The 27,020-nt window shown below is 41.2% G+C and overlaps 1 protein-coding gene across 3 annotated transcripts in view; it reads left to right on the top strand.

The window, feature by feature from the left end:
* The window catches only part of ADK (adenosine kinase), a 594,014-nt gene extending 582,469 nt beyond the window's left edge, over positions 1 to 11,545 (top strand). For all 3 annotated transcript variants that reach the window (XM_033941773.1, XM_033941775.1, XM_033941774.1), the window contains exon 11: positions 10,696 to 11,545. In XM_033941773.1, coding sequence (XP_033797664.1) covers positions 10,696 to 10,820 — 125 coding nt within the window. In that variant the 3' untranslated portion in view covers positions 10,821 to 11,545. The remainder of the gene's footprint in view (positions 1 to 10,695) is intronic.
* The last annotated feature ends 15,475 nt before the right edge of the window (positions 11,546 to 27,020 follow it).

Raw genomic sequence — 27,020 nt, 5'->3', positions numbered from 1 at the left:
TTGGGGAAAATCTGATTAGTTTGCGGCCTTTGAGGACCAGTATTGGCCACCTGTTATATTTCACTGTCCATTCTAGGGATAAGCATTCATATTGCACAACTTTGCATGTTCTTACTTTAAAAAAAAACAAAAAACAAACTCTATGCACTACAACACTACCTGTCCAGCAATACGCAAGTCTGCAAGCTTTAATATGATCAAATCATGATTGACCAAGTTGAATGCTGAAGATAAATCAATTTAAACCAAAAGTCCTTTATCAAAATCAGGTTACAAATAACAGATAAACTATAAAGGTTTGGAGGTGCAACTTTTATTTTTGAAAGTTTTGTGTAGTATAGCCACAGTAGAATGAATATATAACTTTTTCACAGCTTTTATGTTCAGTTTTTAGCTTTTTTTTATTTTTTTTTTAAGTGGGGTAGATGGTTCCTGGGATTAATTACTTTTTTATTGATATACATTGCTCTTTTTTTTAAAAGATGTAATTAATCCATACCTGAGGCATAAATTATGCAGTTGATATCCTTTTATCTAATGGTATATATAAATAAGTCACTTACCCTACTTTTTATACCTTTTTGCTCAATGGATTCCATCTGTAGTCTGTTTATTTAAAAGCACTACTACAATTGATTGAGGTTTATATGTTGTTCTAAGTCCAGATTGGGAACGAACCAACCAATCAGATTTCTCCAAATGTTTATTCAATTACTTTGTTACTACTACTAACTACTACTATTTTTGATGAAAAAGCCTATCGGTAATTAGCAGTTGGTCTATAGTTTTTATAGTCACTAAAATCCCCTTAATCATAGTAAATTGTTGTAAAAAATCTGCATGAACATTTTTAAAACACTCTTTCTACAATCTATCAACCATTCCACAAGGATCTCAGGGCATTGCTAAGAATAAATGGTCAAGCATGGATCCAATAAATAGCTTCTTTTCACAAATCTATGCAGATAGATTTTCCTTGAACATTTTTCAAAAAGAAAGCGTATGTATGCTTTTACTTTTGAAATATTGCATGTGAAAATACGCACAGATTTTGTAGCTGTCTGCAGAGTTTTGAAAATTGTCAGATCATGCAAGATTTAAGTACAAGTTCTGGATAATGAAATGCTAGAATTGTGATGGCTTTCTTTTAAAGTATAAAAAATATATTTTGTTGCTGTAGGATTTTGTATTTATTATACAAGGTAATGGAGACAGTACAGTGGAAGTGCTATGCATTGCCATTCATAGGTCACATCTTCATTGACTATGGCTGGGAATGCTGCATTCCCTCCTGCAGAAGAGGGACTACTATTGTGCCAGTTATCCTACAACAGTGACACCTGGTGGTCAAATGCAGGGTCCATTATTGAAGTTTTCTGGAAGATGCCTCGATATAACATACATATCACCTTGTCCAAAGACTGCTTCTTCCATGACAGGACTAAAGTGAGCTTGGAGTTATCAAATGGAGGAACATTTCCTGGGTGGTTACAAATAATGCCAAATTCAAGCACAGGTTTTCATTGATCTAGAAGTTGAAAGGGAAAAGGGAACTTCTTGGTCAAAAAAAGAAAGAAATAATTTTTGATACACTTGCACTGAAATTCCATGTGAGTTATGCCAACTAACTAAATGTATCTCCAATTCTGCTATTTGATTATTATAATAGCAGCAGATAAACTACAAAATAATAGCTAGTTTATGCTAGGGAGAAATATTGAGTGTTGAGGTTTATGTACCAGTTGATTTTTTTAATCAGATGCTAAATCCCACCCCTCATTCAAGCATCAGCATTTTATAATAAGTGGCCATTATCTCAATAGCTTCAAGCAGGGTTCCTGGCACTGTAGTTCTTGGCTGTCAGCTTCACCATCTGCCACAATATAAAGAAAACTCACAAAAATGTCTAAATGCTCTGGTACAATTATTGTGCTATAGAATCCTCAGATGCCAGTATTTTTCACAGCACCTTCTGCTGGCCAGTATCTAACCATTAGTATTGTTTGTTACCTGCCCATTAATTTGCTGTTGAAACGTTCATACATGAAAATTAACTCAAAAGACAAGGTAAACAACAGCATGACATAAATGTTCATTTTCTCTTTTTAAGTAATTTTGCATCTAGTTTTTTCCTTGCCATTATTGACCTGCATTACTAATATGGTAATGTGAATTGCTTTAATGACACCAGGTGCTTAGCAGCCAGTTAATATCAGACGTCAGCTGTTGAGAACTCCTCCGCACTATTTCTCAGCCCAGAAGTGTAGAAAGTCTCTTTTCCAGTTGGTTACATCCTGTCTGCCAGCATCTCCATTTTGTAATAGCACATTAACCATTCAATGGAGGTTACATGCAACACACGTCATAAATTAAATCCTACCATAGCACAACAGTGATATTGAGACATATGATTTCAGATTGCTTCAGCTTTTCAACTCACACTTTTAAAATTGAGTTACTTTACTAGTTTGTGTCTATACATTGTACCCATTAACTATCAGTGGAGTGCCACAGGGATCTGTCCTTAGGCCGGCTCTATTTAACATCTTTGTGAGTGATATTGCAGAAGGACTGTCTGGCAGTTTGTCTTTTTGCAGATGATACCAAGCTCTGTAACAGGGTAGACATCCAGGAGGGTGAGGATAGCATGAGGTGGGATCTAGGGAAGCTTGAAGAATGGCCTGGTAATTGGCAACTAAGATTTAATGCTAAAAAATGCAGGGTCATGCACTTGGGCTGCAAAAGTCCAGGAGAACGGTATAGTATAGGAGGTGAAATACTGTGCTTGGAAGAAGAGCGAGACTTGGGAGTAATTGTATCTGATCTCAGGGTGGCAAAACAGGTAGAAAAGGCGAAGGTCGAAGCCTGGAAGATCCTTGGGTGCCTAAGGAGAGGAAAAGACAGTAGGAAAAAGGAGGTGATAAGTCTCTTTTGAGGTCCCATTTTGAATACCATGTGCAATTTTGGAGACTACACCTTCAAAAAGAGTTAAATAAGATGGAGTCAGTCCAGAGGGCTGCTACAAAATTGGTTAGTGGTCTTTGTCATAAATCAAATGGGGATAGACTTAAAAAACTTAATATGTATACTCTGGAAGAAAGACAGAAGAGAGGGAATTATGATAGAGACATTTAAATATCTGGCATTAATGTACAGGGAGTGGGGGGAGGAAGGTTATCAGGACTGGCTTCCTGATGCTTTGGGGGCTGGAGGGAGAGAGTGTTGTCAGAATTTGCTGCTGCTTTGGAGGCTAGGAGGGAGATTTCTAGCTGCTGCTGATGGTTCGGGGACTGGAGGGGTTTGGAGCACGACTTTGGAGGTTGAGGAGTGTGGTGAGACATTTTTATTTTGCCAGTAATTTTTTTTTTTATTTTTTTTTTTTTGCAAGTTGGTTGAGAGTGTCAGGTAGTTGAATACCAGTTAACAAACAAAGCTAAAAAAAACCTGAGGCAAATTTTAAATTTCTAATAATAAAAGGGATACATAAATAATAACATTTTAAAAGGATTGAGAGAGAGAGAAAGAGGAGATGTAGAAGGGGGTGCCAGAAGGGCTGATGCAGAGAGAAAATTTCTTAAAGGAGCACCAGAAGAAAAGCTGGTACAGAGAGATTTTTGTTTGGAACTCAGTGATGTTTTATAGTGGCAGGTCAATGTCTGCCTAGACTTTGGCTTTGTTTCCTTCCCACAAGATTGCTCCCATCACTCTTGCTGTATTGAGCATTTTTTTCCTTCACCACATAATAATGATAGGATGCAATTATGTGTCTGGAAAGTTTCTGCCTCAGAGTCCTTAAGGAGCAATGTATTCCTTTAATCTTATGTCATGCTACTTGCTTTTTTCCAAGAGTTAGTACAATCTTGCTTAATTTCTCAATGATGCCAACACTGTTGAAGTACCTGTATGTAAATTGCTTTGAGTGTGGTTGTTTAACTACAAAAAGGCGGTATACAAGCCCCACACCCTTTCCCCTATATTCTGGGGACTCTGGCAGGCCTCACTAATGAGCATTGTTTTGTCAGAACTAAGGAACTTCTCAGCTAGTTCTAAATTTTATTTTCCCATTACCAGTATCTCTTTCTGTAATGTAGAAAGAGTCTTCTACTGGCCTTGTAGATGCATTTCATACTCCTCAAGGTACTTGCTAATTTGATATATATATGAATTTAACTTGGAGACCAGTCTTGTAAGAGTCCCTCTGTGATATCTTGTATAATCTTCTACAGCAGGGGTGTCCAACCTTTTGGCTTCACTGGGCCGCATTGGCCAAAAAAAATGTTTCTGGGGCCACACAAACTTTCAAACGCTGCAGCAAGACACAGGAGGGAGCTGGCAAGATGGTAAACACCCAGGGGCAGCAGAGGAAAACATTGCATTGCCCTCAACCGGGGCCGCACAAAATACTTCATGGGACCGCATGCGGCCCTTAGGCCGCAGGTTGGACACCCCTGTTCTACAGTAAACTCTTTAATTTGCTTCATATGACCCATCCACACATTTACCACAGCTGTGCTGGAAATTTAAGGCCAACAAATGTTTTGGGTTTCTTTCTTCATGAGCCCTAGCCATGTTGGGCCGGTTGACATTCCAAAAACTGACATATTCTAATCAATAAATAGAAAAATCAATCAATTTTTTTTTTAAACCTTTGCTGTCTAGTTATTGTATTTTTCTAATTGTTTTGGTTCCAGTCTAAGGTTCTTTTTTCCTCTGTCTTCTCTTAATATGGGCTCCTTATTAATTTGGCATTTTTTTTCTCCATATCCACCATGCATTTTGCCTCTACATCCAGCATATCCCCCACATCCCTACCCTTATTGTCCCACCATGTTCAGCAACTCAGCCCACAAACACCCACACCTGGGACAGACCAAAAGGTCCATCAGGCCCAGTATCCTGTTTCCAATAGTGGTCAACCCAACAAGTAGTACAACAGATTTTATGCTGCTTATTTTAGGAATAAACAATAGATTTCCCAAAGTCCATCTTAATAATGGCTTATGGACTTATGGTTTAGGACACTGTTCTTCAACCGCCGGTCCGGTGCCGGTCCACAGGAAATTTCTGACTGTTTGCGCAGGGCCGGCAAGATTGACTAACTTCAATTTCCTGCCGGTCCGCGCAGGGCCGAAAAGATAGAGTTATTTTCATCTGATCTGCGCTGGGCCAGAGAGATCACGGGGAGCCTCTGACAGTGGCTTTCTCCCCTCTCTGCAGCTCTCCTTTACTTATCAGCACAGCGATTCACGATGGCAGCCTTGGGGCTTTTGCTGAGTCGCGGCTGCCTCTGATGATGCAACTTCCTCTTTCCTCAGAGGCGGCGCAACCCAACAAAGGACCCGAGGCTGCCTTCCTGAATCGCTGTGCTGGGAAGTAAGGAGAGCTGCTGGGAGGGGAGAAAGCCACTATTGGGGTCTGGGAAGCTGCTGGGCAAGGGAAAAAAGGGACAGCTGCTACTGGAGAAGGAGAGATGCTGTTGGGAGGAGAGGAGGGAAAGGAATCTGGGAAGCTGATGGGCAAGGGGAAAAAAGGGGACAGCTGCTACTGGACCTGGAGGGAAGGAGAAGGAGAGATTGCTGCTGGGAGGGGAGGAGAGAAAGGAGTCTGAGAAGCTGCTGGGCAAGGGAAACAAAGGGACAGCTGATACTGGACCTGGAGGGAAGGAGAAGGAGAGATACTGCTGGGAGGGGAGGAAGGGAAAGGAGTTACTGCTGGACAGGAGGAGGAGGGAAGGAGGAAGGAAACAGCTGGCATGGAGATTAGAGGAGGGGAAGGGGAGAGACAGGCATGAGAAAGTAGAGAGATTGATGATGGGAAGGGGTCAGCAGAGAAATAAGCAGAGAGGAACAACGATGCTAGATCTGGTATAGGAGAGATAAAAATGAAGAGAGCAGTGAAGCTGGAATGAATCATGTAAAAAGGAGAGAGGGAGCACAGGCTGGATGGAAGGGGAGAGGGTAGACAGTGGATGGAAGGGGCAGATGCTGGATTGAAGAGACAGAGAGGGCAGATGCTGGAAGGAAGAGAGTGAAAAGAAGATGAAAGCAGAAACCAGAGACGACAGAAAGTAGAAAAAAATAATTTTATTTCTATTTTGTGATTAGAATATATCAGATTTGAAATATATATCCTGCTAGAGTTGGTGTTAGACATAACTGGGAACTGCAAAGCCCAGGCAGTGCTTCTTTAGTTTCCAACTGGCTTAGGGCGCTCTCTGTTGCCTTAGTTGTACTCCCCTAAAACTATTCCTTTCATGTGTGACTGCAGTATTCTGTTAGCATGATATTTCTGTGTAGCATTCTGTAATAATTTGGCTTGTTCAGTTTTCTTGATAGTAGAGGGGATATATGTGAAGGGGAGGCGAGACAGGGGATTTGTTGATCCTTTCTCTGTATTATTTGTATTTATAAAATGACAATTGTACAGAATATTGTTTCTTTTTATACTTTAATAAAATACATTGAATATAAAATCATAACTGAGGCTTGTGTGGATGGGATCAGATGATTTGCAGGGACCGAGCTTGCGGAGATGGGGCGGAAATGGAATTTTTAAAATTTTAGTCCTAGTAGTTTGCCGGTCCACAAAATAATTATTTTATTTCTGTCGGTCCACGGGTGTAAAAAGGTTGAAAAACACTGGTTTAGGAAATTATCCAAACCTTTTTTAAACCTTGCTAAGTTAACTGCTTTCAACACATAGTACTACTCGAAAGGGTCCAGAGAAGAGCGACTAAAATGGTTAAGAGGCTGGAGGAGTTGCCATACAGTGAGAGATTAGAGAAACTGGGCCTCTTCTCCCTTGAAAAGAGGAGACTGAGAGGGGACATGATCAAAACATTCAATATAATGAAGGGAATAGATTTAGTAGATAAAGACAAGTTGTTCACCCTCTCCAAGGAAGGAAAGGGGTAGGTAGGTAAAGGGGAAAAATTCAGGCAGCAATCCACTTGAGGTTCTGTTATTTGAAGTGGTTGAAATCTGTAATGCTCTTCCAGAGGCTGTTATAGGGGAAAACACCCTTCAGGGATTCAAGACAAAGTTAGACAAGTTCCTGCTAAACCAGAACATACGTAGGTAAGGCTAGACTCAGTTAGGACACTGGTCTTTGACCTAAGGGCCGCCGTGGAAGCGGACTGCTGGGCACGATGGACCACTAGTCTGACCCAGCAGCACCAATTCTTATGTTTGCCAGAAACGAATTGCAGAGTTTAATTACATGTTGAGTGAAGACATTTTTTCTTCAGTTCGTTTTAAATTTACTGCTTAGTAACTTCATCACATGCTCCCTAGTCCTAGTGTTTTTGGAAAAGAGAAACAGGTGATTCATATCTACCTGTTCTATTCCACTCAGTATTTTATAGACCATATCTTCCATGAATTGTCTTTTTTCCAGGCTGAACTTTTGTGAGATGCGGTGACCAGAATTGCACACAGTATTCAATATGCAGCTGCACTATAGAGCGATACAAGAGTATTATAACATTCTCATCTTTTATTTTCCATTTCTTTTCTGATAATTCCCAACATTCTGTTTGCTTCCTTAGCTGCTACCACCCACTGAGCTGATGGATTTCAATGTATCCTCATCGTTTCCTTATCTCCCTGTCCAGAATAAACCTTGTGTTTCTATCCCTCTGTCCACCATAACTCCTCTGTGTTTTCCCCATGTCCGGCATCACCCCTCTTGTCTCCCCATGTTGAGCATTGCCCCTCTGTGTCCCAAACATTCCCTATACCTAGCTTCTCTCCTTACTCTTTTCTTACCCCCCCCCCAAAAAAAAAAACAAAAAAAAAAAAACCCACACACTTTTTGGGGCTAGCCTGTTTCCATCTCTGTTCCTTTCTTCCTCCTTCCCAAAGCCAACATCTATACCTCTTTTCACTCCCTCTCCCAAAGGACTCAACATCTCTCTTCCCTTTTTCCTGCCCTCTTCCTGGGAATACAGCAAGGGTTCCTCTCTCCTGTTTTCCCTCAACCTTGGGAAATCCGGCAAGTGTTGCCCTGTCCTGTTTTCAAACCATGGATAACAACTAATGGCAGCAGGGAGTCTCTCCTCAGTCTCAGAATCACCTGTGCAGACATACCAAGCCACACATATTAGGCAATTGACACATTCATTTGTCCCCCTGCTCCAGCTCACATGATACACTATTTCTTTTCATGCACTGGCTTCCTGCCTTCACCCTTACACTTGTTATCTGGAATTTCTCTCTTCTCATCCTCTTGCCCCCCTCCAAGGAACCCAGCAAATGGTGTTCTCTCCTGTTCTCACCTCCCCCCCCCATGGGTCCAGTATCTCTCCCTCCTTTGCATGTCCCAGCATCGTTTTCTCTTTGCCTCCTAGTTGTGATATCATTTCTCCATTACTTCCCCCTTGAGTGGTCCTTTAAACTTATCTAGGTCCCTCACAGTGTCAGCACACAAGACAAGCTGCGTCAAACAGGTCCCTGGAACTTTCCTTCTGCCACCTCCTATCCCTCTGAGCAATTTCCTGTTTCCAGTGTGGAAAGGGAGCGTAGCAGGAAGGAAAGCTCTGTGGGGTGCCTAGAGGCAGCCTTGTCTTAAATGCTGCCACTACCAGCAACAGAACCAAAAGAAGGGAGGTCCAACCTTGTCTGCAGTAAAAAAAAACCAGCCAGGAACAAACAAACCAAAACTGCAGATATGTACAACGATGTAGGCAAATTTTATTGTGACAAGCAAACTATATATTAAAACCTTTTTACCAAACGGGGGACCCAACACGGTCCGTGTTTCGGACAACCTTCATCAGGGGTCCATGGTAGATAAAGGAAAAAACATATGTCACAACAAATATTGAAAAAGATAATATAAAACCAAACAGATGATGTGTCACGCCGAGAGTCTCTGCAAATAGTAAAAATCGCTAGAGTGGCCACTACCAGCAACCCACAAATTTAAAGGACCAAGTTGGGCTATGATAGTGGTTCCGAAACCTGGGGGTCCTTTTACTAAGGCGCGCTATCTGTTTTAGCGCACGCTAATTATCATGTGCTAAAATGGCTAGCGCGCCTTAGTAAAAGGACCATTGGTCCTGAAGGCACCTCAGCCAGTCTCTCATGAATATTTATTATGGATATCTGACTGACCCTGGGTTTGGGAACCACTGGTCTAAGGTACTACACTAAGAAATAACTTGGGGAGACTAGTACTTTTCACTAAGGTCAGCTTTTAGAAAAACACTCCATACCCTACCAGAGAAAAAAAATAGAACAAGGCTGCAAAATGTACAAACTACTATCAGAGAAAGCAGAATGCAAAATCAAACTTGGGCTATCATGTATTAGGATGACTAACTTTCTCTGACTAGAACTTGATACCTTTATTATCTGAAATGTTACATGTGATAGTGAGCAGTGAAAAAAAGCATATACAGTGGGACCTTGGTTTACGAGCATAATTCGTTCCAGAAGAATGCTCGTAAGCCTAAATACTTGTATATCAAAGTGAGTTTCCCCATAGGAAATAATGGAAACTCGCTTGATACGTTCCCACCCCCCGAGGCCAGCGGCGCTGCTCCCCCCCCCCCCCGTGCGAACTGGCACCCCCCACCCAAACAACTTGAAACTTACCCCCTGTCTGGCACCGGCACGCAGCCCACAGGACGTGCTGGTGCCGCTTGAAGAACTTCCTGCCTCTGCCGGGCCTTGAGCATGCATCTGCGCAAGCTCAAGGCCTTCTCATTCTCCCTCTCACCGAGGCAGGGTAAGTTTCAAGTTGTTCGGGGGGGGGGGTGCCAGTTCAAGCAGGGGGGCCTGTGCTTGTTAAAAATGCATGATATTGTACAACACATGTACTTATGTCCACATTTAGTAGAGTCCTTCACAGAGCCAGGGTTAGGGTAGGGATTTAGGAATTGACCCCAAAATATTTTGGGGTCAATTCCTTTTGTATTTTGCTTGTTTTTTTTTGTTGCTTGTTGCTTTTCATTGACCCCTTAGTGTAGGGATTTAAACATTTTTCATCCGCAAAAAGTGCAGGTATTGGTGGGTAATTTTTCTTGCCATAAACTTCAAAGTGACAGTACACACGCCCTTCAGTTTTAAAAACTGATGCAAAGTAAAGTATCTATGAATTCTGCAGCTTTGTTGGAAGTATAATTATCCCCATAGAGGGCAATATTATAACAGACTGCCTGAGTGGGGTCGCAGATACGTGCATAAGAGAAGGAGCAGATAAAGAACCAAAGAATTGAGTACTTAGATCTCATTTGACACAATGGACCCTAGTTGCTAATAACAAATTAACAGCATTAGCCCACATTAGTAACTTAAATGTGCATTTGTTACATCTTTAGTTTAAAACAATAGAAATTAAAGAAATCTTGGGGCTGATGAGGGGCATTTACTTGTGAAGTGTGACCAGGATCACAAATGAAGAGGTGTTCTAAGTCCGCCAACTTAGGGCTCCTTTTACTAAGCTGCGATAACGTTTTTAGTGCACGCAGCATTTTAGCGCACGCTAAACCCACGCTGCACGGCAATTCAGTGCGCGCTAAGCACGCGCTAAAACCGCTATCGCAGCTTTGTAAAAGGAGCCCTTAGTGATAAGCAAAAAAAGAAACCTCGGCAAGGTGTCATTGGTTCAAGGAAAATTGCAGAATTGTTCAAGCCAAATCTAAAAGCTTAAATGAACATTTCTAAAACATTGTTTTTCTTTTTCTGATTGCAGGTTTTCTATCACAGCTAGTTTATGATCGATCCCTGACAGAGTGCATTCGCGCTGGACACTATGCAGCTCATGTGGTTATTCGCCACTCTGGTTGCACATTCCCAGACAAACCAGACTTCAAATAACAGAACCTCAAGTGGATTGCTGCCTGAATTTTTCCCCTTTACCTGCCTACCCTTTTCTTTCCTTTAACCTGCATCAAGGCTTCTGTACTTATATTCATTTATTCTATGAAGTAAAATCTTCTACAGGCTGGTTTTCATTTCCTAGTACCTCACTAGTCATTTGTATGAAGACTTCCAAACACTGTTTACCAGCCTGTAAAAATGCTGTTCCATGAGGTTCTTTATATCAGAACCTCTAAGAAGTGTCTTGGTTAATTGATTTTAAATTTCTGTAGAGACCTATAGTCAGTCTGACTAGTAAGTTCTCCTGTATCCTTCAAACTAGTTGCAGTCATTGAAGCCATTAAATGTACTCTGTGATATGTACATTCTTCTTTCCTATCCTACTGCAATGTCAGTACAGTACTATACATATACACACATTATCTTGTATAATTGTTCTATGGATATATTTAATTTTTATGAATATACAATGAAAATGAGGTACAGAAATATTTATGCAGGGGTTTTCTGCCAGGATATACCAAACAATCTTAAACGCACAGTTTTAAATATATAATGTACTTTGGATAATTGGAAATTTTTCTTTTTATGTTTTTATTACAGTGTTAGAGAAATTCTGTAGCATTTGCATTCATTACTTTACTATGTAATTTGATACCGACAAATAAAAAGTTCTCTTACAGTAAACTTGCACCAACCATAAAGTTCAAAAATACAATTTAGATTGGTCTATGAGCATTTGTCAATTCTTGGTCACATTTTCCCTATAGTCTTCATCAGTCAGGTTTGTCTGACAAATTACGTATAAGATAGTGATTTTGATGAGTGTATAAAGTGACAATAAAACATTGTCCTTGAAAGCCTCACATTCATTTGGAATGCACCCCTAAGTAAAAGGATAAATAAATTCTAGTCCTTAAACATGTAGCAGGGTTATATTTTCCAAATGGAAGATCACTATTTTGCATATGACACATTCTGCCACTCTTGTTTCTCGCTGTCATCCAGCTCATTTAATTTCAGCTGCTTCAGTATCATAGCAACTGATAAGCTTTGTTATAGTACCAGAACAATAAAACTTGTATTATTGCAAGTACTTTTAAAATTCAAGTTGCTTTTTGTTTTGAAAATTAAGCCGCTAATTTGAGGTCGCTTCTGGTAATCAAGAAATGTTAATCCTGAATCCTTTTGAGCAAGAAAGTACAATATTCACCTTCACTTTGCACTGTATTTGAGTTAAACATACTGCTCATTTGTCATCTTTATGGAATACGCGTCGTTGAAAGTAACTTAATATTTATATATTAGAAACCATTTTCAAAACACTTAGGGCTCCTTTTACAAAGCTGCGCTAGCGTTTTTAGTGCATGAATCAGATTAGCGTGCGCTAGCTGAAAAATTACCACCTGCTTAAAAGGAGGCGGTAGCGGCTAGCGAGCACGGCATTTTAGCGTGCGCTAAGCGCGCGCTAAAACCACTAGTGCACCTTTGTAAAAGGAGCCCTTAAGGTGGTCACCTTTCACATGTACAATAACTTGATTGAGTTCTTTAAAGTAACAGTCTATGTTACAGGCAAAGTTTCTGAAAATAGAGCACAAAGAGCCAATCAGTAGCACTATATACATTTTGTAAGGTCTTGCCATTGCCTGAAGTTTTTACAGCAAATATGGACCTGGAGAAATTCAATAGGGAAGGGTCACTTGAAAACTTGCCTGCTTAGTGCCAGATCTCAGATCTCATGTATCACAAGATATGATTTTAGACAGTGCAGTCTTCATACATGTGGGTATCATTGACACACAGGTGCACGAGAAGATATTCTGAAGCCACATTTAGGAGTTTAGGTAGAAAGTTGAAATCTAGAACCTCTATGGTAATCTCAGAAATACTCCCCATTCCATGCACAGGACCCAAGAGGCAGGCAGAGCTCTGGAGTTTGTGTGTGAATGAGTGGATGGTGTGGGGAAGATGATGTAAGTTTGTTAGGCACTAGGCATTTTCTAAAAGGATGCATTCAGGGGGGAACTAAGCTGATGGCAGTAACTTTAAAAACAACTAAAGTGAGTATCCTATGAATTAGATAAGAGAACTTAATCTCACAGGAAGGATAGTAACAAAACAGGGAAATTAGGGCATCCCAATAAAGAGGTTGCAATAAAAGAAGCCCAGAAGCCTTCAGATAAACCCCCTCTTTTACGAATGCATAGTGCGGGTTTTAGTAGTGGTGGTAACTGCTCTGGATGCTCATAGAAATCCTATGAGCATCAGAGCAGTTACCGCCGCTGCCAGCACTAAAACCCACGCTATGCGTTTATAAAAGAGGGGGAAAGATTTTTTAAAAACCAACAATAATTTCCAAATTACCCTGCCAACTGCTAAACAGGTTAATAAAAAAAACACAGGGCTCCTTTTACTAAACGGTGTTAGAGGATTTTAGTGTAGGCCAGCGAGGTAAATGCTCCAACCCTCATAGAATTCCTATGAGCATTGGAGCATTTATCTCACCAGCCCACGCTAAAAACCTCTAGTGCTGTTTAGTAAAACCCAGCAACAGTTTGAAATGTCTGTATAGAAATGCTAATCGAAATTTCAAGTTTATTAGGTTTTTATATACCGCCTAATAAGTTATCCAAGCGGTTTTATAATCAGGTACTCAAGCATTTTCCCTATCTGTTCCGATGGGCTCACAATCTATCTAACGTACCTGGGGCTATGGAGGACTGAGTGACTTGCCCAGGGTCACAAGGAGCAGCATGGGGTTTGAACCCACAACCCCAGTGTGCCATGGCTGCAGCTCCAACCATTGTGCCACACACTCCTCTAAGCAAACACTGAAGATGACCAATAGTGCTAAGGTGCTTTATTATTTAGATTCTTTAAAAAGACACAACTTGAATGTATTATGACCTTATGGCCTATATTAGGAGTCTAGAAATGCAAAAAATTACAATATAACATGTATAGAAACATAAAAATACAAAAAAGTCTTGTGATACAGTATAAAAGCTCAAAATACATTATCTAAATTGTAGTTACATGTAAATATAAAAAAGGTTACCAGATGCTTGGGTCCACCTTGGGGGTCAATACTGAAGAAAAAAGATATGGGTGTCAGTGTAGACAATACGCTAAAACCTTCTGCCCAATGAGTGGAAGTAGTCAGTCAAAAAAGCAAACAAGATGTTAGGAATTATTAGAAAAGGGATGGTAAACAAGACTAAAAATGTTATAATGCCTGTGTTTTACTCAATAGTGCGACCTTACCTTGGATACTGTGTTCAGTTCTGGTCTCCTTATCTCAAAAAATTATATAGCGGCACTAGAAAAGGTTCAAAGAAGAGTTACCAAGATTATAAAGGATATGGAGCTCCTCTCGTATGAGGAAAAACTAAAGAAGTTAGGGCTCTTCAGCTTGGAAAAGAGATGGCTGAGGGGAGATATGATTGAAGTCTACAAAATTCTGAGTTGTGTAGAACGGGTACACGTGAATCCATTTTATTTTATTTTTTTTTAACTGCATCAAGATTTACAAAGCCTAGGGGACACTCAAAGTTAGAGTAATACTTTTAAAACCTTTGCTCAAATTTGCCAGCCTACTTGATGCTCTAATGAATGGAATCATTAAGCGCTTTGGTCCACTTGAAGCTAAGGATGATTTGATAGTAGCAAGTGTTTTACATTCACAATTCAAGCTGTGCTGGATTCAGTCAGATGCTGCCAGAGCTCATGCCAAATACATGCTGACGCTAGCAATGCAGGCTGAGGCTGACACTGCAAACAATTCCTAATGCAGTACCATCTTCCAGTGAAGACACCAGCTTCTTCTGCTTCTATGAATCAAAGGGGACAACGCTGTGCAGTCAGAACTAGACCTCTTCTTGAGTGATGCTGCACATGATATACCCAGTCTCCAGAGTTATCTAATTGTGAAAGAAGTGTTTATTCTGAAGAATACAGGCCTGCCATCGAACGCATTTGAGAGAAGAAACTAATCTAGATATATTAATTTTAAATGCTTTCTTTTTAAAGATGCATTCGAATGATAAAAGCTACAAGGTCACCAAATTACAAGTGTTTTAACCTACTGTTATTTCCTTTTGTGGTCTCCTTTCCTTATGCATTGTAGTTCTTCCCTCTTTCCTTTTGTTACTGTCATCATGTACTGTCTTTGTTTCAGTATTTTATTCCCCAAATACTATGTTTGTCATTCCCTATTTTGAATTTTGTACATCGCATTGAATGTATGATAATGTGTTTTAATCAAATTTTATTAAACTTGAAACTTGTAAGACTTCAACATCGGTGGACAGATTCTTACATCATGCAGGAACAGTTTAACCGATGAGCGTTTTGAAATGCTTTTAATGCTCAGAACCAATAAACTCATTTGAAAATAAAGTACTTGTCATCGTAATGTTCATATAATTAATAAAGTAACTATTAACTACCTAGTTAATTTTTTAGTATCTAGTAAAATAACTATTTTTACATTTAGTAAAAAATAACAAATCAGTAAGTAGTTACTTTTTTCCCATTTAACTAGGAATGGTAACCAGTTACTTTAATACAGTAACTAGCATAGCAAAAATCTATTTTCTGTGACACAAAAAGCACAGTTACTTACCGTAACAAGTGTTATCCAGGCACAGCAGGCAGATATTCTCAACATATGGGTGATGTCATCCATGGAGCCCCGATGTGGACAGCTTCACAAGCAGACTTGCTTGAAGAACTTTTAGAAAGTTTGCAACTGCCGCACCGCGCATGCGCGACTGCCTTCCTGCCCGATGTAGGGCGCGCGTCTCCTCAGCTTCTCAACTCAGATAGCTAGCTAAGAAGCCAACCAGGGGAGGTGGGTGGGTTGTGAGAATATCTGCCTGCTGTCCCTGGATAACACCTGTTATGGTAAGTAACTGTGCTTTGTCCCAGGACAAGCAGGCAGCATATTTTCAACATCTGGGTGACCTTCAAGCTACCAGAATGGGATGGTGGGAGTGTTGGCAATTCAGGAGACTAAATTTTGGAATACTGCCTGGCCATAGTGGCCATCCCATCTGGAAAAAGAATCCAGACAATAATGAAGGTGAAAGTATGAACCGAGGACCAAGTGGCAGCTTTGCAGCTTTCCTCAATAGGAGGAAATCTAAGGAAAGCTACAGCTGCTGCCATGGCTCTAACTATATGGGCTGTGACTCGACCCTCTAGATGCAGTCCAGCCTGAGCATAGCAGAAAGAGATGCAAACAGCCAACCAGTTGGAGATGGTTCTCTTGGAAACTGGATGTCCCAACTTATCTGGATCGAAGGAGACAAAAATTTGAGTAGAAGATCTTTGTGGCTTAGTCTGTTGTAAGTAGAAGGCCAAAACACGCTTGCAGTCCAGAGTATGAAGAGCTGTTTCTCCAGGATGAGAATGAGGCTTTGGAAAAAAACAAACAAACACTGGAAGTACAATGGATTGATTGAGATAAAATTCTGAAATAACTTTTGGTAAGAATTTAGGATGAGTACAGAGTGGATACTGTGGAATACTGTGATGAAATACTGTGAAAGGTGGGTCTGCTACTAAAGCTTGCAGCTCATTGACTGCGAGCACACGTGAGAGCAAAAAGGAAGACCACTTTCCAAGTGAGATATTTCAGATGAACCATAGACATTGGTTCAAATGGAGGCTTTATCAACTGAGCAAGAACAACATTGAGATCCCAAACCATGGGAGGCGGTTTGGGAGGTGGTTTGACATTGAAAAGTCCTTTCATAAATCTGGAAACCATAGGATGAGCTGATGAAGGTTTCCTGTCCAGGACTGTTGTAAAGCAGCAGTTCCACTGAGATGGACTCTAATGGATGTTGATTTGAGACCTGATTGAGATAAATGCAACAGGTAATCCAGAACTGAAGACAAGGAGGTAGATTGAGGCTCCTTGCGATGATGGGTGCACCAAGCAGAAAACCTAGACCATTTCTGGTTGTAACATTGCCAAATAGTAGGCTTCCTGTAAGCCTCTAAAATGTCCTTGACAGATTGAGAGAACTGGAAATTGGCAGTTACGTTGAAAGGTACCAAGCTGTCAGGTACAGAGACTGCAGGTTGGGATGAAGCAGAGACCCCCGACTCTGTATAAGCAGAGATGGAAAAACTGGTAGAAGTAGTGGCTCCCTGCTGCTGAGTTGAAGCAGAAGGGAGAACCAAGGTTGTCTGGGACAACGAGGAGCTATCAGAATCATGGTGGCATGTTCTTGTTTGAGTTTGACAAGTGTTTTGAGAATGAGAGGAAATGCATACAGAAACTGGTTGGTCTTCCAGAAGAAAAGCCTCGAGGCGATGAGAGTATATCCTGGAGAAAAACTGAGGCAGCTTGTTGTGGGGAGACGCAACAAGATCTATTTGAGGAGTTCCCCACTGAGAAAAAAATGTGATTTAGAGGCAATGAATTGAGTGTCCATTCGTGAGGCTGTAGAAGACGACTAAATTTGTCCACTTAAAAAATTTTTATCTCCTTGAATGTAGATGGCTTTCAGAAAGATAGTGTGAAGAATTGCCCAATTCTGAGCCTTCTAGCAAAGGGGAAGAGATCTTGTTCCTCCCTGCTCATTGACATAGTACATGGCGACTTGATTGTACGAACGAGGATTATTTGATCGTGAAGAAGATGCTGAGAAGCTTTGACAGCATTGAATATCGCTCTGAGTTCCAACAGATTTATGTGACATCTACGATCTGTGCTGGACCAATGCCGTTGAGCACGGAGATCATCGAGATGAGCCCCCCAAGCGTAGGTCAAAGAATCTGTCATGAAGACCTTCTGATGAGGGGGGCATTTGAAACAGCAAAACTCTGGAGAGATTGGATGAGAGCATCCACCAGTGAAGGGATTGCCTCAATGGAGGAGTCACTGTAATGTATTGAGAGAGTGGATCAGAAGCCTGTGCCCACTGAGATGCCAGTGTCCACTAAGGAATTCTGAGGTGAAGTCTGCAAAAAGAGTCACATGAACTGTAGAGGCCATGTGATCTAGGAGAACCCTCATATGTCTCGCTGAGAGTGAAGTGAGGGACCAAACCTTGAGACAAAGCTGAATGAGCGCATCCTGACACTGTTGAGGAAGGAATGTACAGTGTCCAGAACAGCTCCAATGAACTGTAGATTTTGAGAGGGCTGTAGTTGGGATTTTGGAAAGTTTATTTTGAATCCCAAATGTTGGAGGAACCAAATAGTCTGTTAGGTCGCTACAATAACTCCCTGAGATGTTGAATCTTTGATTAGCCAGTCGTCCTAGTCCTGGAAAACCTGGAAACCCTGGCTGCGCAGAGCTGCTGCCACCACTACTAGGCACTTGGTGAAAACTCTGGGAGATGATGCCAGGCCGAAAGGCAGCACTCTGTATTGAAAATGACGATTTCCCACTCGAAATATGAGAAACTTGCGAGAGGATGGATGAATGGGAACGTGTCCAATGTAGGTCGCAGATCCCCCGTCTTCTTCGAGACAAGGAAGTAACAGGAGTAAAACCCCATGCTCTGCTGTTCCAGAGGAACTTCCTCGATGGCACGGAGACGAAGCAGAGCTTGTCTGTGATGGATTTGAAGGATACTCTCTTGGGAGAAGATCTGGTGGAACCTGAAGGAAGTGAAGAGAGTAACCTTCCCTGATATAATGAGTTCCCATCAATGATAAAAATGATGTAGACAACCTCCTATGGGAAGAAGAGAGGACAGAGGCAGAATGATTGAAGTTATGCTCTGTGTGACATGGTTAAAAAGGCTGAGTAGGCTTAGGCGCAGCAGGAGTCTGAGGTTTACGCTGCCTATTTTGTTGCTGCTGTTGTTTCTTAGGCGGCCTTGAATAAGGTGCTGCCTTCTGAGGATAACGCCTCTAATAAGATGGAAGAGGCCTGTAACTCTTAGCAGTGGAAGGCTTTGGCTGCAGCCGAACTATGGAGGCAAATGATTTCTCCTGCTCAGACAAGCATTTTGTAGCTGCCTCAATCGAGTCATCAGACAGCTCATTCACTTGCCATGGGATGTTAGCCAGTCGATCCTGCAGATTTGGATCTGTATCTACAGTGTGGAGCCAGGCTAAATGGCACCTCGTGACCGAGAACGCAGTGACCCTGGAGGACATCTCAAAAGCATCATATGCAGCCTGAACCCTATGCATGTGAAGTTGACCAAGAGTGGAATGCATATGCTGGAACTGTGGCAGGCGATGTTCTAGAAGATACTTGAAGTAGGCATAGCGTTGAGCCAATGCTTGAGATATGATGTAAAGACAAAATTGTAGTCTAAAATCCTATTTGTCATCATAGAATTTTGATACAGCCGATGGCCAAACTTGTCCATGGTCTTGCCTTCTCAGCCAGGTGGGACTGTGGCATAAACCTTGGCCGGATTGGTTCTTTTTAAAGAAGATTCCACGAGAAGAGATTAACGGGATAATTGAGATTTCTCAAATCCCTTACAGTAGACCATCTTTTTTAAAAGTTTGAGAAAGAATGCCATTCATGGGTAATTTTAAGGAATCCCTAGGATGATTAGGCATACCCAGTTCTTCCAAACACTCCTTAGAGTATTTTGAATCAGACTCCAAAGTGATGTTAAGGTCTTTACTCATTTGCCATAGAAATTTTTTTAAAAGGACACCAGATCAGAAGAGCAGCTGTTGAGGTGAAGGTGATCAAGAACCCCTCGAAGTACCTCTTATGGCAGAGAAAGAAGGTGAAGCTTCTCTAGAATATTGATAGCGCAGATCATTATCCGTAGGCAAAGAAGTAGACGGAAGACCACTTCTGGAATGAGCCAGAGAAGCAGAACGTTTTTGTTTTGAAAAACGAGCTGGTGAAGAAAACCTCACAGGAGCAGAACTTGACTGACGAAAATGCTGTGGCTCTACTGTAGATTTCCTCGACAAAGAAGTTGTTTGCCTCGAGGAGTCTTGATGCCTCGAGAAACAAGGTCTATCTCGAGAAGAGGACCTGGACCTCGATGAATGTCTCGACAGATGGTGTAGAGATGAACTATACCTCGGGGAACGAGGTAGTGATCTCAAATCCAGCCTCGATGAGGAATGTCGAGTCCTCGCCCTATGCCTCGAAAAAGACAATGCCTTATGCGGAGAGGTAGGGCTGGAAGTTGGAGATCGAAGTCGAGACACTGATAAGGACTCAGTTCCTTCTGCAGACATATCTCAAAACACTCGCAAGGACTCAACTCCTTGTATAGAGTGTGTGGATTTCTTTTGAGGCACTCTGAAGGACTCGACTTCTTGTATTACTACTGAGTGCTCAGGCTGGACTGCAGGAAGCAGGGTCAAGGCAGGAGTTAATTTGGCAAGCATGTTACCAGTATATTTTGCAAAGCTGGCACCGAGACCACTGGAGCTGGTACATTTGGTGTGGATATGGACTCCGAGGAAGATGACCTCGAGGAAGAGTGTTGCCTTGATTTTGAGACACACTTCCTGGGAAATCTCGAACCGACCAGATCCACCAGTGTTGTTGTTGGGATGGCCTGTGACTCCTGAGGGGTTGGCTTGGATAGCTTACCTGATGGAGACACTGAGGATAACAGCCCCTCCGGAGAGGATTTAGCTGACTTCCCCAAAGATGAGGACTTCCCCATCGAGGAAGGTTTTTCGAGGTCGAGGATGAAGCTTTGGGCCCACAAAGAAGACTTCAACGGAGTCGAAGTCAAGGTCGCAATTGGGATCGAGGCTTTAGTTGAAGAAAAATCCATTCCCCTGAAGATTTTTTCAATCTGAACTCGACAACATTTAAGAGCTCGATTTTGAAGTGTAGCACAGCGGGCGCATGATTCCGGACGATGGTCAGGTCCTAAACACTGTACATACCACTTATGTGGGTCAGTGATGGAAATCGCCTGCTGATACCGGCTACACTTCTGAATCCCATGACCAGCCGGGATAGCGAATGAAACACAGCCGCAGCGAAATCGAAGCCCACAGGCTGAGGCCGCGGACCAGGTCCCGCTGTGACCCAAAAAATTAAACTTTTTTTAAATTCATGCCCAACACAGGGACCCTGTAAATAAATAATTATATGAACCACGGTGAAGAGAAGGCATGAGTTAGAACTAACTCTCACGCAGAACGTCAAAATGAGGCTTCTCGGTTCCACAGAAAACTTAGAACTGAGGAGACGCGTGCCCTACATCGGGTGGGAAGGCAGTCGCGCATGCGTGGTGCGGCTGTCACAAACTTTCTAAAAAATTTTCAAGGAAGTCTGCTTGTGAAGCTGTCTGCATCGGGGCTCTGTGGAGGACGTCACCCATATGTTGAGAATATGCTGTCTGCTTGTCCTGGGTTAAAAAAGCAAAAATGACAACTATAGCCAGTCAATTATATAAGAATATGCAGGAATGAGAAAAAAAAAGTGAAACCGAAAGTGAAACGCATAAGTGAAGCATCAAAAACTGTGAGAACTAGCATGGAAACTAAACTAGTTATAAAATTCAAAATCCAATGGAAAGCAGTAGCTTTAGGTATAGAAACACAGAAACCACATAAAGAAGTGCTGCGAGTGAATGAAGGGCTTACCTAAAGCTTTGCTACAAACTGTGGGAAAGCATGGGCATGCGTGAAAGAAAGGTTAAATAGTGACGTGTTCTAAATGCCTATGCGTGAGCTCCCATAACATGAAGACGATGTGTGTGTATAGAGAAATAATCAGAACGTAAGTGTTTGCATAGATATATGCAAAGAACATGGAGATAGATATGTACTGTATATGTGATAAATGTGTGAGAACAGATCTGTATACGAAAAATAATACATAGGGGTATGTGGAGCAAAATATTGACTATAAAAAATATATATGCTTGGAGTGATAGATGAAAAGATATAAAGTGTGTGTGATGAAAATAAACAGCCAAGCTCATCTTTGCTAAAAGTAAATTTGACCATGTCTCCCCGCTCCTAGCCAAGCTCCACCGACTTCCGATAATCGCCAGGGTCCACTATAAATGCGCCTGTTTAACTTTCAAAATCCTATATGGTATCCTCCCTCCCTTTATCCCTCTTTCTTGGAATTCCTCAAACCCTAATACCACCAGATCCTCCCACAAATTAAAACTATCCTTCCCCTCGCTAAAAGGCATTTCCCACACAGGAAAGCTAGGGACCTCCCTCCACTTCAAAATCACTGAGCTCTGGAACAACCTTACCTCCCCTCTTCGGAACTTGAGCTCTCTCCAAGTTTTCCGCAAACATCTGAAAACCTGGCTTTTCTCAAAAAATGTAAGTCTCCCTCCAACTTAGGAATCAAGGAAACTCTTATATCTTGGCATCCCAAGTCCTCTAAATTTTCTTCACACTTCTACCTCTAACCCTCTGTTGTAGTTCCTTCCTATTTCTCCTACTGTAAACCGCGTCGAGCTCTACGAACGTGGAGATGATGCGGTATACAAACCTAAGGAATAGATTAGATTAGATTAGATGGAGCACACAATACAGCATGGATCCAAAGACAGAGTAAAACATAGTTGTGCAACTGATAGTTATCACTGGCTTCAGCAAATCACAGGGGAATCGCAGACATATGTAAAAGGTGATGTATATGCATACATGGTAATCAAATGACAAAACACGAAAAGAGGAACAACAAACCAGGTACATGAAATGATAAAGGCAAATACTACAAAATAAGTCCAAGAAGTGAATATTTGACAAAAAGTGAAAACATGCAACCTAATAAATAAATTACAAAACTTCTGTGGCCAAGCTACCACACATTTTCTGAACAATCGAAACACATTTATGACCAGAAAAGACTTATAATCACAAACAACATACTCGTGTATTACAAGGATGCAGAAGCAGCACATAAAATGCTATATGGTAACCAATTAGCCCAGAGCATGCCTACTCTCCATCCCCAAACATGCTCTAACGCTAAAGGATAAAATCTATGTTTAGCACATGGGACGCATATGCTGATCCCCAAACTACTGCAGGATGCCTGAGTGCATGCCGCAGTAGTGCCTATTTAACCTGCACTTAGCACTCAGTCCTTTCCTCAGTTTAGTAGAAGGATCCCATTATCTAAACATATCTATGAATTATAATTATGTATATGAACAAAACGATAAAGAATAAATATGTCAGCATTGATCTTAAAAAGTGCTGATTTTACAGGCAATTGAGAACTATTGAATTTACCATAAATCAATAAAGAATACATAGCACATTAAACCCCATCACAATTACTATTAAACATGCTTAAAAATGCCCAAAAGCACTAAGGAGTCTTTGTACTCAACTGATGTAAAAAGTAGCCTTAGTGTGCCCTTACTTTGGACTTTCTCACACACCAAGACCATTTTAGCTCAGCTGTAAAAATGCTTTTCTTTTTTTTTTTTTTTTTTTACATTAATGGCCATAACACTAATGTGATCATTAGAGCATGGCAGTTTTGTAAAATTACTGTGAGCTCTTTCAGCTACTTATTTTGCAGGCAGTAAGGGCTGATGCAGTGTCTGTGGATTAACCAGTTAGCATGCAGTAATGTAGCTGTTTCCATCCATGACATGCCCCCTAAAAAAAAAAAATTAGCAAAATGATTTAGCATGTTAGAACATGCAAACTTCAAGAATTATCCCAGGGTGCCTAAGCCCATCCAATAGAACTCAACTTTTTCCTGTATAAGATGCTTTATGGGGTGGAAGGAGAGGATCACATGTTGAGGGAATTGGGGAAGTTAGTTTGTTACCTAGGGAGGTGTGGTACAGTAGATGGAAGCGGGACAGAGAGAGAGGGCAAACAGTGGAAGGAAGGGGCAGAGAGAGAGAGGGCGGACAGTGGATGGAAGGGGCAGAGAGAGAGAGCAGATGCTGTATGAAAAGAAGAGAAAAAAAGTGAAGATGATTAAAGCAGAAACAACGAAAGGTAGAAACATTTTTTGTTGCTTTAGAATAAAGTAGTATTGCAGCTGTATTGATAATAGAATAAAAGTTTATAAACAGGAAATGGAAATAAGGCCATCTTTATTGGTCAGCAGTATACACTGGACTGACCTGAAAAAGGAGGATTTGGTTTCTGAAAGCTAATTTAAAATTAGATTAGTCCAATAAAATTGTATTTTCTTATTTCCCATTATTTGTTTTAATTCTGTTTGTTAATTTGTAAAGTGATTGCCATTTTTTAGTGTTTTCACATTTACATCTGCTGTCTTTATCTTTTGCACAATATTAGGGTAGAATAAAGTTTTATTTGGAATTTATTAATTGAAATATGTCAGCTTTGGGAAATATTAATTGCAGATGTCTTTGTACTGTATTCAGTACCAAATATGGAGCCCCTTTTCAGGTTTTGTATTTCACAATATGCCTGGTAGTGGAGAGCTTTGTGTTGCTACTGCTCAGATTACATGAAAATCTGAATTTCATTTTTTTTTGTATGGTGACTTCCAAAGACAAATGTTCGAGTTCTGATCTGTACAATGTGGGGAGGTAGAATATCAGCTCTCATAAGACTAATTTTATTACGGTGTGTTAGAGCTTTTCTTTTGCATTCTTTCTCATTTTGCTCCTTGTTGTTTGAGCATCATCTATCTCCTTTGTGTTTTTGTTGAAAAGCAGGTTAAAGTATGTGTGGTGAGAAACGGTTCTTTGAATTTGTCTGGCAGGATCTATTGTTTTGCTTTAAATATGGGTGACCTGGGCCTAAAAGGAGTGGTGTGCGAGGCTCTGCTGTCATTTACTGTGTTACTGAAGCTACTACCCTCTAAGAAGCTGTTGCTATTGGCAGCTGGCCAGTCTTGCCTAATAGTTGGGGCAACCCTTGCCCAACCCCTATCTTAGATGCTCAGAGGGGAGAGGGCACCAGCTCATCCTTTGCCTTAAGCAGCAGATTGCCTTAAGCCACCCCCGTGGATAACATATAGCCTTTTCTCTTCCAATAAAGGCACCTGGCCTACTTTTTATCTTGTTGTAACCTCACTATTGGGGTTTGCTAGCCTCCCTGTTTTGATAGTATCTTGCAAAGATTCAAACCCCATGCTCCAAAGCAACTATCACTTTCCGAGTAGATTCTAGTTTAAAAGCAGCTCTATAGGGAGGGGGGTATTTTTCTTATTACATATATTTTATAATAATGGAAGATAAGGATGGGAGGGATGGGATAAAATTTATATAATGTACCAATGATTGTTTATAAGTGATATATTTATTGTTACTGTGAATGAATATATTTTACACTTAATGTAATTTTGAAAATGAATAAAGAATATTAAAAAAAAAAAAAGCTGCTCTATCTCCATTTTAAATGTTGATGCTAGTTTGTTTTGTTTTTTTTTTTGGGGGGGGAAGGTCCCCACGTCCTCAGAAAGTAGCCCGGTTCCTAACAAATATAAATCCCTCTTTCCTGCACCACTGCCTCATCCATGCATTGAGACTTTAAAGTTCTGCCTGACTTGCAGGTCTTGCATATGGGCTGGGAAACATTTCTGAAAGTGTTACCCTAGAGCAGGGATGTCAAACTCAATCACATTAAGGGGCCGAAATCCAAAACACAGGCTAAGTCGCGGGCCAGATCCTATAAAATCTCCGCTGCAGACCCCACCCCCATAATAATACTAATTATAACACCATTTTTCCATTCATTTTTCCTATATACACACACAATATAATCTTAACACATAATGGCAATGGTTAACAAAATTAAACTACACAAAACACACTGTATGCTTCTCAACATTCATTCCTACCAGAATACTGATAACCCCTATGCAAGTACGGAACCAAAAACTAAAAGTACTAATATATTTTTAAAAAACACCCTAAGATTCAAGATTCTGCATGCAGTATAACCCCCAGAGAAAAAGAAACAAATGTATTTCTTCCTGAGCAGTGCAAAAGACACCAGATTAAAATGCTCAAAATTGACACAATTCAAACACTAACTTGAAAATAAAACCATTCCCCCTACCTTTGTTGTCTCCATGCTGTGTTTCCCTCCGGCGGGTGTCTAACCTTCTGGCCGGCTCCAACCTGGCCGTTTTATGCAGACCAATGCCCCCGGTGTAATCTTGTGGCCGGCTCCCTCCTCCTCAAAGCCCTATTGTGCAGCGGCTCCTCGTGCATCCTGCACCTAAACCGGAAGCCTTCTCTCTGACGTCGCAATGTCAGAGGGAATGCTTCTGGATGAGGTGTGGGACACGTGAGGAGCCGCTGCGCGCTACGGCTGTGAGGAGGAGGGAACCGACCACAAGGTAAAACTAAGGGCATTGGACTGCGGGCCGCATAAAATGACCAGGCGGGCTGGATTTGGCCCACAGGCCTTGAGTTTGACACCTGTGCCCTAGAGGTTCTGGATTTCAACTGCTACCCAAGAGCCTATATTGGCTTCTAGTACCTCCTACCCACATTTTCATATGTTGCTGGTACCCAAATGTACTATTTTTAAAAATGTGGAGTATCACAATGAAAACATTTCAACCCCAACCTAATAACAAAACAACAACAAATTTATAATTTCTGTAGTGCTGCCAGATGCATATAGCATTGTACATTAAACACGCAAGAGACTGTCACTGCCCGATAGAGCTTTCAATCTAATTAGGACAGACACACAGGACAAAAGGGTGAATCTATATACATTGCAGAGGTAGGAAATTAGAAGGGGAATGATGAGGCAGATAGGGTGGGGAACTATGGAGGGAATGACCAGCAGAAATTGCTTTACAAGTTGGTTGGGTTAGGACCTAAACACAGCTTCAAAAAAGTGGGTTTTTGAATACCGTCAGAGATTAAGCCTGACGTACCAAGTCAGGAAGGCTGTTCTAGACATACGATACAGCAAATTAGAAGGGACGGAATCGAGAGTTGGCCGTATAGTAGAAAGGTACTGCCAAGGGAGACTTGTCCAACAAATGGAGTTCTTGGGGCAGAGTGAAGGGCAGGATAAGAGAGGAAAGATACTGAGGAGCTGCAGAGTGAATACATTTGTAAGTTAATAAGAGTTTGAACTGAATGCGGAAACGGATGGGGAGCCAGTGAAGCAGCTTGAGAGGAGTAACAAACCTAATAACCTAGTAAAACTAATGGCCTCTTTTACAAAGCCGTGAGCGATCATATAAAAGAAGGGTGGGAGGGAGGTAATTATGAACACAGATTGAACTACTGTGACACCTTTTGGCTTAAATCAGGAAATAGAATGGATATCCTTATTCTGAGCCCTGATTCG

This window comes from Geotrypetes seraphini, chromosome 4 (genome assembly GCF_902459505.1).
Source record: "Geotrypetes seraphini chromosome 4, aGeoSer1.1, whole genome shotgun sequence".
Lineage (NCBI taxonomy): Eukaryota > Metazoa > Chordata > Amphibia > Gymnophiona > Dermophiidae > Geotrypetes > Geotrypetes seraphini.
Note: the sequence above shows the minus strand (reverse complement) of the source record. Positions and strands in the feature narration are given on the sequence as shown.